This window comes from Cheilinus undulatus, linkage group 21, assembly GCF_018320785.1.
Source record: "Cheilinus undulatus linkage group 21, ASM1832078v1, whole genome shotgun sequence".
NCBI classification, from domain to species: domain Eukaryota; kingdom Metazoa; phylum Chordata; class Actinopteri; order Labriformes; family Labridae; genus Cheilinus; species Cheilinus undulatus.
Window position 1 is genome coordinate 40,117,036 of NC_054885.1, and position 13,659 is coordinate 40,130,694.

The 13,659-nt window shown below is 40.8% G+C and overlaps 1 protein-coding gene across 1 annotated transcript; it reads right to left on the bottom strand.

Moving 5' to 3' along the window:
* Positions 1-298: 298 nt before the first annotated feature.
* Positions 299-10,229, bottom strand: si:ch211-120g10.1 (butyrophilin subfamily 3 member A3). The gene is made up of 10 exons (XM_041817002.1): positions 10,094-10,229; positions 5,533-5,599; positions 5,099-5,191; positions 4,163-4,264; positions 3,946-4,080; positions 3,375-3,512; positions 1,625-1,676; positions 1,516-1,542; positions 1,312-1,338; positions 299-1,226 (listed from the first exon to the last, which is right to left on the bottom strand). Exons 2-10 carry the CDS (start codon positions 5,590-5,592, stop codon positions 670-672), a joined length of 1,191 nt encoding a protein of 396 aa, XP_041672936.1. The 5' UTR covers positions 5,593-5,599; positions 10,094-10,229; the 3' UTR covers positions 299-669.
* Between the last annotated feature and the right edge of the window lie 3,430 nt (positions 10,230-13,659).

Sequence of the window (13,659 nt, forward strand, 5' to 3'; positions counted from 1 at the left end):
ACGACAGTGACGTCTTTAATGCTTATAATGATTTTGAGTAAATCAGAGATTTGCATCTGCAGATGTGCATCACTTAATCTGATCCATGGATAATTATGTTACCATAATGGTTTGGGCATTTATACGCTCATTTTCCCTAACTTTAATATTTTCATGGGCAGCAAGGATTTTCCAAGACTTTCTGCTGTTTCTTTATTATTTTCCAGGTTTTCCAGGATGTGTTGGAACCTAACCTAAAGAGAGATAAAAGACTAAAGAGAGCAGAGCAAAAATGAAGATCTGGAGGCTGATTTCTGTCATGTTTTGGTTTATTGATCATTCACAGGAATGCATTCATTCTGCAGGGTTAATATTGCACATTACAGGACCTTTAATACTACAGGTGTCCCTTTAAATATGAAAACACATCACGGGTGAGCAGAGAGAATAATAATACATCTGAGTGAGCGTAGGTGCATCTCTACAGAGAGGATGAAAGTGCAACGATCACGTTAAAGCAGCAGAGAGAGGGAGAGAGTGGTCACACGGTGGCGCTGTTTCATAGCACGGATGGTTTTTACATCAGGATTACTCCCACTGATTATCATTAGTATTTCACCTGATTCCTCACTGATTATCTTGATCTTTAGTTTGATATCTACGGTGGTTTTGGAGGAGAGGGGAGCGGCTTCAGGGCCACAGGCAGGACGTGGGGCACAGACACTGAGTCTTGGCAGCCGGAGACTTGATCACCAGATCCTTGACGATCTCCACGGTGCCGAACAGAGGGAACAGCCTCTCCCCGAAGCTCTCGTTGTAGGTGTAGATGTGCAGGTGTTTGTCCACGTCGTAGAAGGACAGCTGGCCGCCGTTGAAGTCCAGGTAGATGCCCACCTTGCGGGGGATGAGGCCGGGCGGCAGGGCGGTGAAGGGCACCGTCAGGGCCTTCAGCTCGGTGCCTCTCTCCAGACGCAGGCTCAGGTAACCCGTGTCCGTGTTCAGGGACTTGAATCCTTTCCTCAGGGCCGACTCTTTGGCCACGCCCAGCCTCCAGTCCCGCTCGCCCACTTCCACCTCCCAGTAGTGGCGACCTGAGCCGAAGCCCTCCACCCCGACGGCGCACCACCAGCCGTCGAATCTCTGGTGGTAGTTCGGGACGTCCTTCCTCTCAAAGCCGCAGCGCATCCTCTTCTCATCAGTGATGAGGAGGTCAGGGTTCGCCGTGTCCAAGTCCAGAGTCACCTCCACTACAGGAACACATCATGGGGGGTTATTCTACACTATATTTATGTATTCTTAAAAAATATTGTGTTAAATATTCTTTTGTTTTACCTGCAGCATCTGTGATCCACTCCCACACTGCAAGGAAGACAGAAAAAGTTGGTCCGATAATTTCTGACAACCTAGTTTTAACAAAGATCAGTGTGGGCGGATCTCTACATAAATATTATAGCGATAGACCAGAGAAGTAGTTCTGATGTCAGGTTTGAAATAATGCAACAGAAGGTCTTCAGTTGTTCATGAGTGATGGCTCACCTGGCTGAGGGATGTAGGAGATGGCACCTGTCGGAGATAAAAACAGACTTTTAGAGCTGGGAAACCTCCTGATTTAAAACTTTAAATGATTAAACTCTGATCTACAAACCGATCTTCTGGTTGCGCTGCTTCCACATGAGCCACTGCTGCGGTATGGTGTCCTGCAGGGACAAAACACCAAACAGATGCACAGGTCATTGAGAGAGTATTCGGACACTTTTCACCTTTTATTCTTTCTTAAAAAGCATGTTTGGAGTTTGCATAGACTCCATGGGAGCTCCATGCAGGTTTTTGTGTTTTGCACTGAGAGGCTTCCATCCACTCCTCCATAAAGCTCGGATCAGTGCAGGGCTGCTGGGATGCTTGCCCTTCTGGAACTTTGTCCCATCTCCACACAGGATCTCTGGAGCTCCAGAGACATGGGAGGAAACTTGGCTGCATTTACAGCGTTGTATCAAAGGGTCGACCACCTCCTCTGGTGCCTTCGTGTTCAAAAGAGCGCAGCAGAAGTCAAGGTTTGGATTTCCCTTTAGTACATAAACATGATTACAGTACCTTCTTAGTGGGCGATTGGTTTAAAAGCGTTTAATTTTACCCCGTGTATTTTTTTATTATAATCATCCCACCCCCTCAAACATCCTGGGTCCTACACTGACTATCTATCATAATAAGAACAGTAAAATCTACTGGGAGAGTCATCTTTAAAGCAAGGCTAAAGAGAAAAGAGGAGTTTAAACAACCTTTTTCAACATTTAATAATGGGAGCAGGTCTTATTGGCTGATAAAAACATTTGATCTCTCCTTGTTTAAGTCTTATTTTGGCACATCCAGCAGCTGATTGGCAGACCTCAGTGGTCTGGCCGGAGCAGGTAGACAAGCTAAACTGGATAAAACAGAGTCAGTCCATTTGCTATAGCTTCAAGCAGAAATAAAAATATTATAAAATCAATCTTGTAAAGAGGAGTTTTCCTAAGAGTGTGCCGGGTACTTCATGTTGGCTGTCAGAGGTCCTTTACCTTTATGTAACAACCAGAAACACAATTCTCAAATTAAAAATGACCATAAAATAGGGTTGCACGGTGGCACAGGGGTTAGTGCTGTCACCTCATAGCAAGAAGGTCCCTGGTTCGCTTCCCAGTTGGGGTCTTTCTGTGCAGAGCTTGAATGTTCTCCCCATGCATGTGTGGTTCTCTCTTGAGTACTCTAATTTCCTCCCACCACAAAAACATGCTCGTTAGGTCAATTGGTGACTCTAAATTGGCCATAGAATGTGAGCGTGCCTGGTTGTCTGTCTCTACATGTCAGCCCTGTAATTGGCTAGCGACCAGTCCAGCCCCTCCATGACCCCACACGGGATAACGGTATAGAAAATGGATGGATGATCATAAAATACTTAATAGCATGATTTTCAGCGTTTACTTCCTCTGATCCAGAGTGGGTGTCATGGTTTAAATGGTGCTGGATAAATCTGTGACCCTCCACTTGAAATGCTGCTATGCTGCATGTTACTAATAAGGGTTTATGGAGTCATATCAAACATTTTAATAGATTAATATTTAAAAATACAGGTGACTCTGCAGATTCCTGTTCAAACAAAATAAATGCTGACGGCTCATTAACTGTAACCATGCAAACACTTTCTTGTGATCTCTTTTTAAACTTGGCGTTTGCATTGAAATCCTGTTTATAAAACTTAAAAAAGGAGGTTAAAACTTGTGTTATGTTATAAATGAAGGTTTCAGAGGCCCCCAGAAGATTTCAGGTCTCAGTTTGAACCACGGTGCACTGAAGTTTGGGAAATACTGCTGTAAAGGATGAAGAGTTAGCGTGCATACAATAAAAAGAAGTAAACCTCTCACCTTATCAGGCCTCTGCAGCATCAAAGTCCACATCACCAGCTCCATGGCGGTCTGCAGGTCTGGAGCGCGGCCCCAGCGCCAGGCGGACTGCAGGTCATCCAGAACCTTGGCCACAGGTTCGCCGGGCCACACGCTCTGCTGCAGGGGGCAAAGGTGGGGAGGAAAGGTCTTAGTCTGTCTTACTGAGAGAGGAGGAACAGAGTCAGTGACACACAGAATGACATGCAAACAGTTTTACTGTGATTAAGAGGAATACTTTTAAATTCTATTTTCAGGAGGGAAAGTATTGAATAAAAAGAGCCTGATTTGGCTCACAGGATGCTCAGTGAACGCCATGCCCTGATTTCTCTCCTCTGTCTGTCCTCTTTGACTCTAAATGTGACCATAATTCCCTAAATGAACATTATTCTGTACTGAATAAGACTTAAAACTAGAGATAAAGGCCATAAACTGATTAGGAAAATGTTGACTGAGAGAATAAATCAGCTGATAAGAAGGAGCAGCAATGCATATAGTCGCCCTCTGCTGGACATTAGAAAGAATGCACACCACTCTCAAACACAGTCCCCACCTCAGGCTGAGCCCTCAGGTCCTTGATCCAGGTCAGGATCACAGCTTTGGCGTTCTGCAGCTCCTGCTCGTTGATCACATCAGGATGTTTGACCACATCGATCTCCGGCCAGCCGTCTGTCTGCATGGGCCTCTTCTGCTCACAGAAACACACACGGACATTTAGTGACCAGAACTCCGCTCACCTGGAGCAGGTGCAAACACCCTCAGAGCTCTACCTTGCTCTCCAACATGGCGGCCCACTGCAGGATGAAGAGCCTGCAGAGAGACGAGGGCCAGGTGTCGTCCAGGTTCCAGATGTGCTCCAGGACCGCCGACCTCTGCAGAGACGAGACAGTGAAAAATGGTGACTATGTTTACTGAAGTAAACATGATGTAAACATGATATAAACATGATCTAAACATGGTGTAAACATGAGCTAAACACGGCCTTTATTTAAAGCTGTTTTCAGCCTTTTAAAGTATTCTCTATGTAAAAGATGTTATAGATATTGTTTCTTTTATTGTGAAGGGGAGGGAAAAGGTTGAAACCAGCAAGGATATCCATGCAAATGAGTAAAGACCAAGGACTACGGTCTGAGGGTGACATGCCTCCCTGAGGGTCCTATTACTGATTAAGAATGAAAGTTAATGCATCATCAGATGTGTTTACAAGAATGGCTCTGACTTATAAATGGACAACACTAAAACACCTCCAGACATGGATATTACCAGCCTGAAAGCATAAAAATGACCTTGTCACGTAGACTTCATGATTCTTTCTTACAATGTTTGAAATTGACAGTCATTCTAACATTTCTCTGAAGTTTTTTAGCCTTGTTTGCAGTTTGTGAGCTTGCAAGGATGATATGTTGAGCTCTTATACCATAATTTTAATCATGCAAACTGGCAATAAGCATTCTTTGCATTAAAATGTGTTTAGAGAAGATGCAAGTGATTTCATACTGAATGATGCCAATGTTTTCTGCAATTTAGACGTGCAGGAGTTTGCATGCAATGTTTACCCAACACTAGGAGTCTTAAACTTCTATTTTTGTTTCAGTGGTATCAAAAAGGTCTCATAATTGTTAGATTTCTTTCTAGAATCCTCTCTAAATTTAAAAATTCTGATATTGTAGCCACCCCGGTGTTTTATTTCAGTGTTGTGGTGTTACCTGGCACACTCGGCTAAGGTCACGGGCCAGATCAACGATGAAGAGCTGATCTTCATCCAGAGGCTGGTCCTTCTTCCCTCTCTTACTCGACTCCTGAAAGAAAATTCAAAAACAAAAAGATTTTTCTGTGGGAAAGTGCTCCGAGAGAGAATGACGTTTAGAGGACATTAATGCTGCTTGAGGAACGTCACAGAGTAATGAGGTCAGACTAGAAAAGAGCCGGACGCTCAGCCTGATCAACATTCACATGGAGGCTCTGCTCCTGTCAGCACAAAACAAAGATACTCCTCGCCTGCCTCTCTCCTCTCTGATGGCCAGCCTCCATTTATCTGCCCTAAAACCGCCTGAATGCAGCAGCTCTGTCCTGTCTAAGCAACATATGCACAGTCATACTGTCCATTTTAGTACGACCCTAAAAACTAAAATCCTGTTACCTTTATCTTGGCCGATAAAGCTTTGGCCGGCTCCACCATGAAGTGAAAACACTGCATCATCTTGGCTCTGCAGAGAAAACACAAACCATGTTACATTATTCTTATTTTTGCAGCACAAACGTGACTTTTTGTTCTTGTTAGCAGTCGTAGCTTTGAAACAGGACATTTCATGACATCGAGCAGCGTGAGAGCTGCTTCAGGTTTGAAACTGACAAAATATTACAAAGTATCTGTCATGCATAAACAGTTAGATGGATGACAAATGAAGAATACAGAAAAAGCTTCACCTCCTCCACCCCAGCCTCCTCCTTTATAGACTAAAGCTTCACCTCCTCCACCCCAGCCTCCTCCTTTATAGCCATAAAGTTTCACCTCCTCCACCCCAGCCTCCTCCTTTATAGACTAAAGCTTCACCTCCTCCACCCAGGCCTTCTCCTTTATAGACTAAAGCTTCACCTCCTCCACCCTAGCCTCCTCATTCATAGACTAAAGCTTCACCTCCTCCACCCCAGCCTCCTCATTCATAGACTAAAGCTTCACCTCCTCCACCCTAGCCTCCTCATTCATAGACTAAAGCTTTATACATGAAATCTTTTAACAAATATAATTGGAGCCTTTTTTTGGATTATGTAACTGCACTGCCTGACATTGCATTTGTGAATAGATTAATTATGGAGTACTATTGCATACGATAAGCACTAGTTTGATCTAGAAAATGTAAACAAAGTTGTTTACAGACTGGAGTTTACTGGTCTTTGAACTAATTGGCTAAACCTACATGATTAAAATCTGGTGTGAAGTCACTAGCCTGGGAACATTCCTATTGGGCAATGTCAGCACACAGTAATCAGTTATGTTCCTTATTGCATCAGTGCAGAATCGTCATCATTGGGATGCATCATAGAAACAATCGTGATGTCTGCTTAGGGCTTCCATACATCATAGACTTTGTGGCACAAAGTTTTACTCCAGGCACTCATTAGTGACCCACTGAAAGTACCGACAGTTTGTAGTTCATGAGACTGATAACCGATATTTGGAACCCATATGTATTTGTTATGATTTTCAAAATGTATGTAATTTGGCAAAAATAAAATAACATGATCAAAAAATGAAGGAAAATTCATAACTTAGCCCTCGCTCTATCAGCATCTGAACTGGCACAGAACAACACAGCAGCAGCAGGAAAACAGGAAGTGATGTCATACGCTCACTGTACCAGTGACACCCAGGCTTAAGTGCTGATTGACTCAAACTCATCACGTGACATCTAGCCAATCAGATTGTGTTCTCTGCAGGACATTTGGTGAGACTGGAGAGTGAAAATAAAGTCAGAGAGGAAGACACACTTGCAGAGGTGCCAAGGTAGCAATGACTTTATAGATTATCAGTAAAATAATAACCGGTGCCCATGACCCACTCTAGGGTCCCGGGCCAATCTGTGGTATTCTCCTAAACTGTTTTGTTTAATATTGTCCAGACAGCTGAATGTCTACTGGACAGATGGAGCGTTTTTCTGCAGAAAGTGCCAGAAGGAGAGGAAGTGAGGGATTTAAGAGGAGAAACCAAGGACAGTGTCAGACTGACTGACAGCTGTGTGTTGGTCCAGGTCCTGTCCTGTCTCTAAATCTCTGCTCCTCTCCGTCTGTTAATCCATGAACTTTAACTCTTTCTGATTCCTTCCTGCTGAGTTCTCTCACTGTTGTGATAACACTGATGTTTTCGCTCTCTGCAGCGCCACGTGAGCTTTCTATCATGGGTTTAATGATTTACACCACACACGGATGTTTAGGAGGTAAACATTAAAGCTGTGCTCCAGTTTTACCGTCTGACCGTGGGCAGGGGTCATTTCAAGGATGAAAAACTGTGTCAACTAAACAAAGATGCTTCAATCTACTGTTCACATTTGTTTTAGTCCTGTACAGAGGCCGACTACTGTAGAACAGCTGACTCCAGAAACATCTTCATCTGTTATTATCACTAATGTTATTATTATTATAAATGTTATTATAATTATTATGAATGTTATTTTTTTTATTTTTAATTAATGTTGTATTGTTATTAATTATTGTGCTTTGAATTTATTATTTTTATTATTTTTATATTTATTTTTTAATTATTGTTCTTATAATAAATAATTACTGTTATTATTATTATTAATGTTATTATTGTTTTTTAAATTAATGTTATCATAGTCATTAATTATTGTTATTATTATTATTTGATTCATTTATTTTTATTAATGTTCTTTTAATTTTTTATAATAGTTATCATTATTATTGTTATTATTTGTATTCATTTATTTTTTAATTAATGTTCTTATAATTAATAATTACTGTTATTATTATTATTATTATTATCATTATTATTTTATTGTTATTATTTTTTAATTACTTTATTTCATTTATGTAATTATTTTTATTAATGTTCTTATGATTATTAATAACAACAACAATAATAATGATAATAATAATTATTATTATCATTATTTTTGTTGTTATAATTATTATTATTTAATTTTATTATTATTATCATTATAGCTACTACTGAGCAGTTTTAGCAGGACCAGTCTGTTATTAGACATCAGGGGTGTCCAAACTCTGTCCCGTGGACCAAATGCAGCCTTTAGTTCATTTTTAATGGCTAAATTGCCCCGATTAGAGATTGTGATTGTACTTCTTAGTTTGGACACTAGGTGATTAATGCTGTAGACAAACTTTTTGACAAGAACGATTCACGGATGTGTTTTTTCATGACTAAAAAGGGACGACAGAGCGAATGATAATGATAGCAGTGATATTTGGATCACACTGCCCTGATGAATACACTCTAAGGACTGAGCTCTATTATTGTTGCGTCTACACCTTATGACCCATAAACCTCCCGGACACTGAGGCATGCAGCCGACCCCTCTCATCCCACACTTGGACTTTTAGAGGCCCTCCCCTCTAGCAGGAGTCTGAGGTCCATCAGGACCAAAAACCTCCCACCATAAGAAAAGTTCCTCCATCTCTACTGTCAGCGCGGTGAGCAGTACTCTGGCCCTCCCTCTGCAGATTCATACTGAACCCCAGACCCAGCAGACAGAATAACACATGTTAAACAGACTTTATGTGACATTAAGCCACGCAGGAATTTATCTCATCTGTTTGCAGCCGCACCGGTATCATGGTGCACCCCAGGGATCTGTCCTGGCGCTTATTCTATTCTATCCTGCCTTTACATGCTCCCCCCGAGTGGATGAGGTAAAATAATCTTCAGTTAAACCCTGAGAAATCAGGGATCCTCATCACTGCATCAGAGAACATCACCCATGCTGCAAAATATTTTTGGATTCTTCTCTGAAATTCTTCAATAAAAAATCTCAGGGTGATTTTTGATCATTCAGTGCTTTTTAAACATGTGGAATAGGGCTGGGCAAAAAATCCAAATTAAGATGACACTGCAGCATAAATGAGCAAAATGTGTCAAAATACCAGTGTAACACATTTTTAAGGCAGAGATTTGATCCTCTACACATAACTATGTCATACATCTTTACTTCTGCTGTCATTATTATGTCTAAATCATATAGTGGTTCTCAACTGCTGGATTGGGACCCAAAAGTGGACCCCAGAGCCCTTTTCCAGGGGTCGCAAATGTGTTCCTGGAAACAAAAAATTGCAGCAAAAAGCCTAAAAACTCTTTTTTTGTCCAGTGTCTGTGATCAGTCACCTGTCTCGCTCTCTCTAAGGTCCAAACTGTGCTATTTTTTAAATAAAGAGACCTGACTGTTAAAAAAAAACCATGAGAAATTTAGGCTGTAATTTCTGATTTAGGGGTCGATGGTGGATCCTGAGGCTCGACCAGGTTAGGACCCCTGTCCAAATAGAGACTGTGTTATTATTCTGTACTATAATCTTCAGTATTTCCTTTATTCTGGCTGTAAGAATGTCTCATTGCCTTTTTAATGCAGTCTAAATGACTCTGCATTAATTTATTTGAATTATCTTCTACACACCATGAGATAACTACAGTTCATGGAGTAATTTCCCTTCTAAAGTCATTACAGTTTGTAATTTTGTTCATTATTCTTAACTTTTTAGCTGCTAGAACATACAAACACGGTGTTTTTTGAATGTAGGTCACATCCAACACTCCATCAGATTCTGCTGATTCATACTAAGCTGCAGAGCAAAAACCCTGCATCACATTTCTGGCCCCTGATTGATCATGATGATTGATCTGCAGAGACTGAGCTGCAGAGGAAACGCTCCATCACAGAGTTTTATGAGTGTGCTGAGAAATCATGAGGCAGCAGCTCGTGCAGATCTGATCGAGGCCAGCTGATGACTGCGCAGGATGCAAACCCTCACCTGCAGCCGTACGTGTGACTTTGCGGCAGAGCTGAATAATGCATGCAGGCAGCCTCTCTGCAGACACGCCAACATGCAGCTGGACACGACATAAAAACATGAAAATCATATCTATGTACAGCTAATGACGTCTAAGAACCCCCTGCGGTCATTTCTGTTCAAATAACGATCATCACAGCAGAATGGGCGCGAGCCCCACAGCTCACCTGTCCCCTCAGGTGTCTCTTCTCGGACTTTTCTTCTTCCCTTGTTTTAAAAACGGCCAGCAGCTCGGTGATTAGAGTGTTTGTCTGACTGCTGCAGTGTCTCTGACCTTGTTTACACACCGGAATGACGCTCGGCTGCTCGGGAAGCTTCGGTTTTCTTCGGCAGTGACGAAAGAGGAAGTGAGATGCACGAAGAGGGCGGCCATATTTGTAAGGTCACTTTGATGGAGCGACCTCACAGCACACATTTCAGTTTGCATGTTTAATTTTCAGCATTTTTACCTGATTCCACCTTTACTTTCCTTGTTTTTCTCCAGTTTCTGCTGCTTTATTCTCTTGTCTCATAGGATGGAGGCCGTTTACTGGGAGACCCCAGGCAAACACCAGTATGAGGCCTTCCTCCTTTCAGCTACAATCAACCAGAGCAAAAGGAAAAATATCTACAAGTTAGTCTTTTCAGGTGAGATCAACTGAACTAGTGTCAATGTGTCAGGCCCCAAAGCTTCCTGTCCGGCCCCCAAAAGATCGTTAAATTCAGAAAAGGAGGAAAAGAAGATGTTGGGGTTTTAAATGGCTTTAAATGTCTGCAGCTGTTAAATCCACCCCACAAACAATTATTACTGAAACAGTTTTAGAATGACTGAACATTTGATCTGTTTTTACTGAAATGTACTTTTCAGTCACACTGATAAGAAATTTAGAAAAAGGGGAAATTGGCAAAAGTGTAACAAAAATAATGGGTGATAAATGGCAAAATGGGTTGTAGAGTGGCACAAAGGGACAAAATTTGGTGAAAAAAGTGGTGAAAAGAGGAAAAAGGGTCAAAAGTATCAAAAATGGGTTAAAAGTGGCAAAAATAGTGCAAAAAAGAAATTAAAAGGGGTTAAAAATGTTAGAAATAGAAGAAAAATGACACCAAGAGGATAAAACGTGCAGAAAACTGGTTTAAAAGGGGTTAAAGAAAGGCAAAACATGGATTAAAGAAGCAAAAATGAGTTCAAAATGGCAAAAATATGGCACAAATTGCCTGGCATAGTAGTGGAAAGGGGTTAAAGAGTGGCAAAGGTATCAAAAATGGATTAAAAGTGCAAAAAATATGGCAAAATAGCCTGGCAAAGTAGTGGGAAAGGGTTAAAGAGTGGCAAAATAGGTGAAAAGTGGTAAATGTTTAATTAAATATTGAAAAAAATGTAATGAAAGGGGGTTAAAGAGTGGAAAAATGGATACAAGTAGGTCAAACATGCAGGAAAAGGGTTTAAGAGGGGTTAAAATCTTGCAAAAATAGGCTAAAGAGGAAAAATGGGCAAAAAGTGTCAAAAAGGCGTTAAAAGTTTCAAAGATGAGGGATAGATAGGGATAGATCTCACTGGTAATGACTAAAAATGTCCTCCATTTTGAAAGAAAATACTAATACAATAATATTTCAATTAGACCAAAAGATTTCTTTAATGTTTATGTATTTGAAAGTCCCGCCCCCAGAGTTTCTGTCGAGAATAAATCTGGCCCTTGTGCAGATGTGCTTGATGACCCCTGTAGTACAGACATTCACTCACCGGCCACTTTATTAGGTACACCTTGCTAGTACTGGGTTGGACCATCTTTTGCCTTCAGATCTGCCTTAATTCTTCATGGCATAGTTTAAGCCAGGGGTTCTCAACCTTTTTTAGCCTGCAACCCCCAAAATAAAGGTGCCAGAGACCAGGGACCCCCACTGTACCTGAAGATGGTTGAACACAGCCATGAACTTTCAGGAATAGTCATGTGGAGACAAGGCAGTCCATGAGGAGGGAAAAAGGGGAGAACTTTCTGGGGCCCAGCCAGACTAGGGGCCAGCAAAATCATGGTCCATTGTAAAGATAAGCTGTGGTATTATATATTTAACCTGAATAATAACCACTCTTATCAAAGAAACACATTTTAAGTCATTTTTTTTTGTCATAAGTAGCCCTCTTAAAAGTGATCCCTTTGTTAAAAAAAGAATCAAAATATGTTAAAAATAGCTAAAATAGGTTAATAATGTCAAAAAATGGTGGAGAAAAAGCGGTGAAATTGGATTGTAACAGTGGCAGAATGGGTTAGAAATGCCAAAAATTACATAAAAGTGGAAATAACCAAAACAATTACAAAAAAATGGTTTGATGTGGCAAAACTGAAAAATTAAGTGGTAAAAAGGGATTCAAAAGTGGCTGAAATGGTGTTAAAATGGTAAGAATTTGGTGAAATGCAATGAAATATTGATATAAACTGTCAAAAAAGGGTTAGCTGAGGCAGAAAAGGTCATAAACTAGCTAAATGGGCATACCAGACTGTGAAATGTGACTTAAAAATTTGTAAAAGGGGTTAATAGTGGCAATAATGTGTCAACAGAGCCAACAATAGGCAGAGTTGCAACATTTGTTTTAGAAGTGGCAAAAACAGGCAGAAAGAAGTGGGCAAAAGGCTTTAAAATGGACAAAAAAATGAGTTTTTATGTTGCAAAAATTTGTTAAAATGATAAAATTAGTGGAAAAAAGTGATGAAAACAGGTTAAAATTGGTGTAAAGTGGCAAAAATGTAACTTAAAATGTTCTTAGTTTTTTTAAGGCATCTGGAGACCCCCTCTCAGTGTCTCGTTGAGAACCCCTGGTTTAAACAAGGTGCTGGAAACATCCTCAGAGATTTTGGTCCATATTGACATGATAGCCTCACACAGTTGCTGCAGATTTGTCGTCTGCACATCCACGGTGTGAATCTCCCGTTCCACCGTCCCAAAGGAGATCTGGAGGCTGTTGGAGTACAGTGAGCTCATTGTTATGTTGAAGAAACCAGCTTGAGATGGTTTGTGACATGGTGCATTGTCCTGCTGGAAGCAGCCATGAGACGATGGGTACACGGTAGTCGTAAAGGGATGGGCATGGTCAGCAACAACAACCACGCCACGTTCAAAGTCACCTAAACCCCCTTTCCTCGTCATCCTGATGCTTGGTTTGAAGTTCAGCAAGTCGCCTTGGCCACGCCTACATGCCCAAATGCATCAAGTTGCTGCCATGTGATTGGCTAATAAAGTATTTGTGTTAACAAGCAATTTAACAGGTGTACCTAATAAAGTGGTCGGTTAGTCTATCTTACATATAGCTGGTGCAACAGGCTTCTGCTCTTGTGCAGCCTTTTTGAACATTACCATGACTTATTTTATTTTAAAATACACTCTTAATTCACAGGTTTATGCTTTTAATGTTGCAAAAAGAAAATGACTCTTGACAGAAGCCTTCAACTGAATTAACCCAAATTTACTCTCTTTCTATGAAGCGGCATTTAATGAAAACACAAACACATCTACATCATTCATTTTAGTCTGCTATCACTGTAAGAAATCATGGGATTATGTCTGTTTTTATTAACTTTGAAGTTTGTTTCTTTAATTTTGAATCACTATTGAATTAAAATAATTGTGCATGATTAATATAGAAAACAATCAATAAATCAGTCATTGTTTGTATCGCACCAATTCAGCACACTTTACAAGGAGTGCAGGTCTAGACCGCACTCTCTTATCTGGCCTGTTATAATAGACCAGCGTCAATCAT

Bases quoted from the DNA above. Each gene is read 5' to 3' on its own strand.
- si:ch211-120g10.1 (XM_041817002.1), bottom strand. From the start codon at position 5,592: ATGATGCAGTGTTTTCACTTCATGGTGGAGCCGGCCAAAGCTTTATCG. The intron at 4,081-4,162 runs GTAGAGCTCTGA...TTCTGTGAGCAG, and splicing joins CCGCCATGTTGGAGAGCAAG to AAGAGGCCCATGCAGACAGA. The intron at 1,227-1,311 runs GTAAAACAAAAG...GTGTTCCTGTAG, and splicing joins GTGGATCACAGATGCTGCAG to TGGAGGTGACTCTGGACTTG.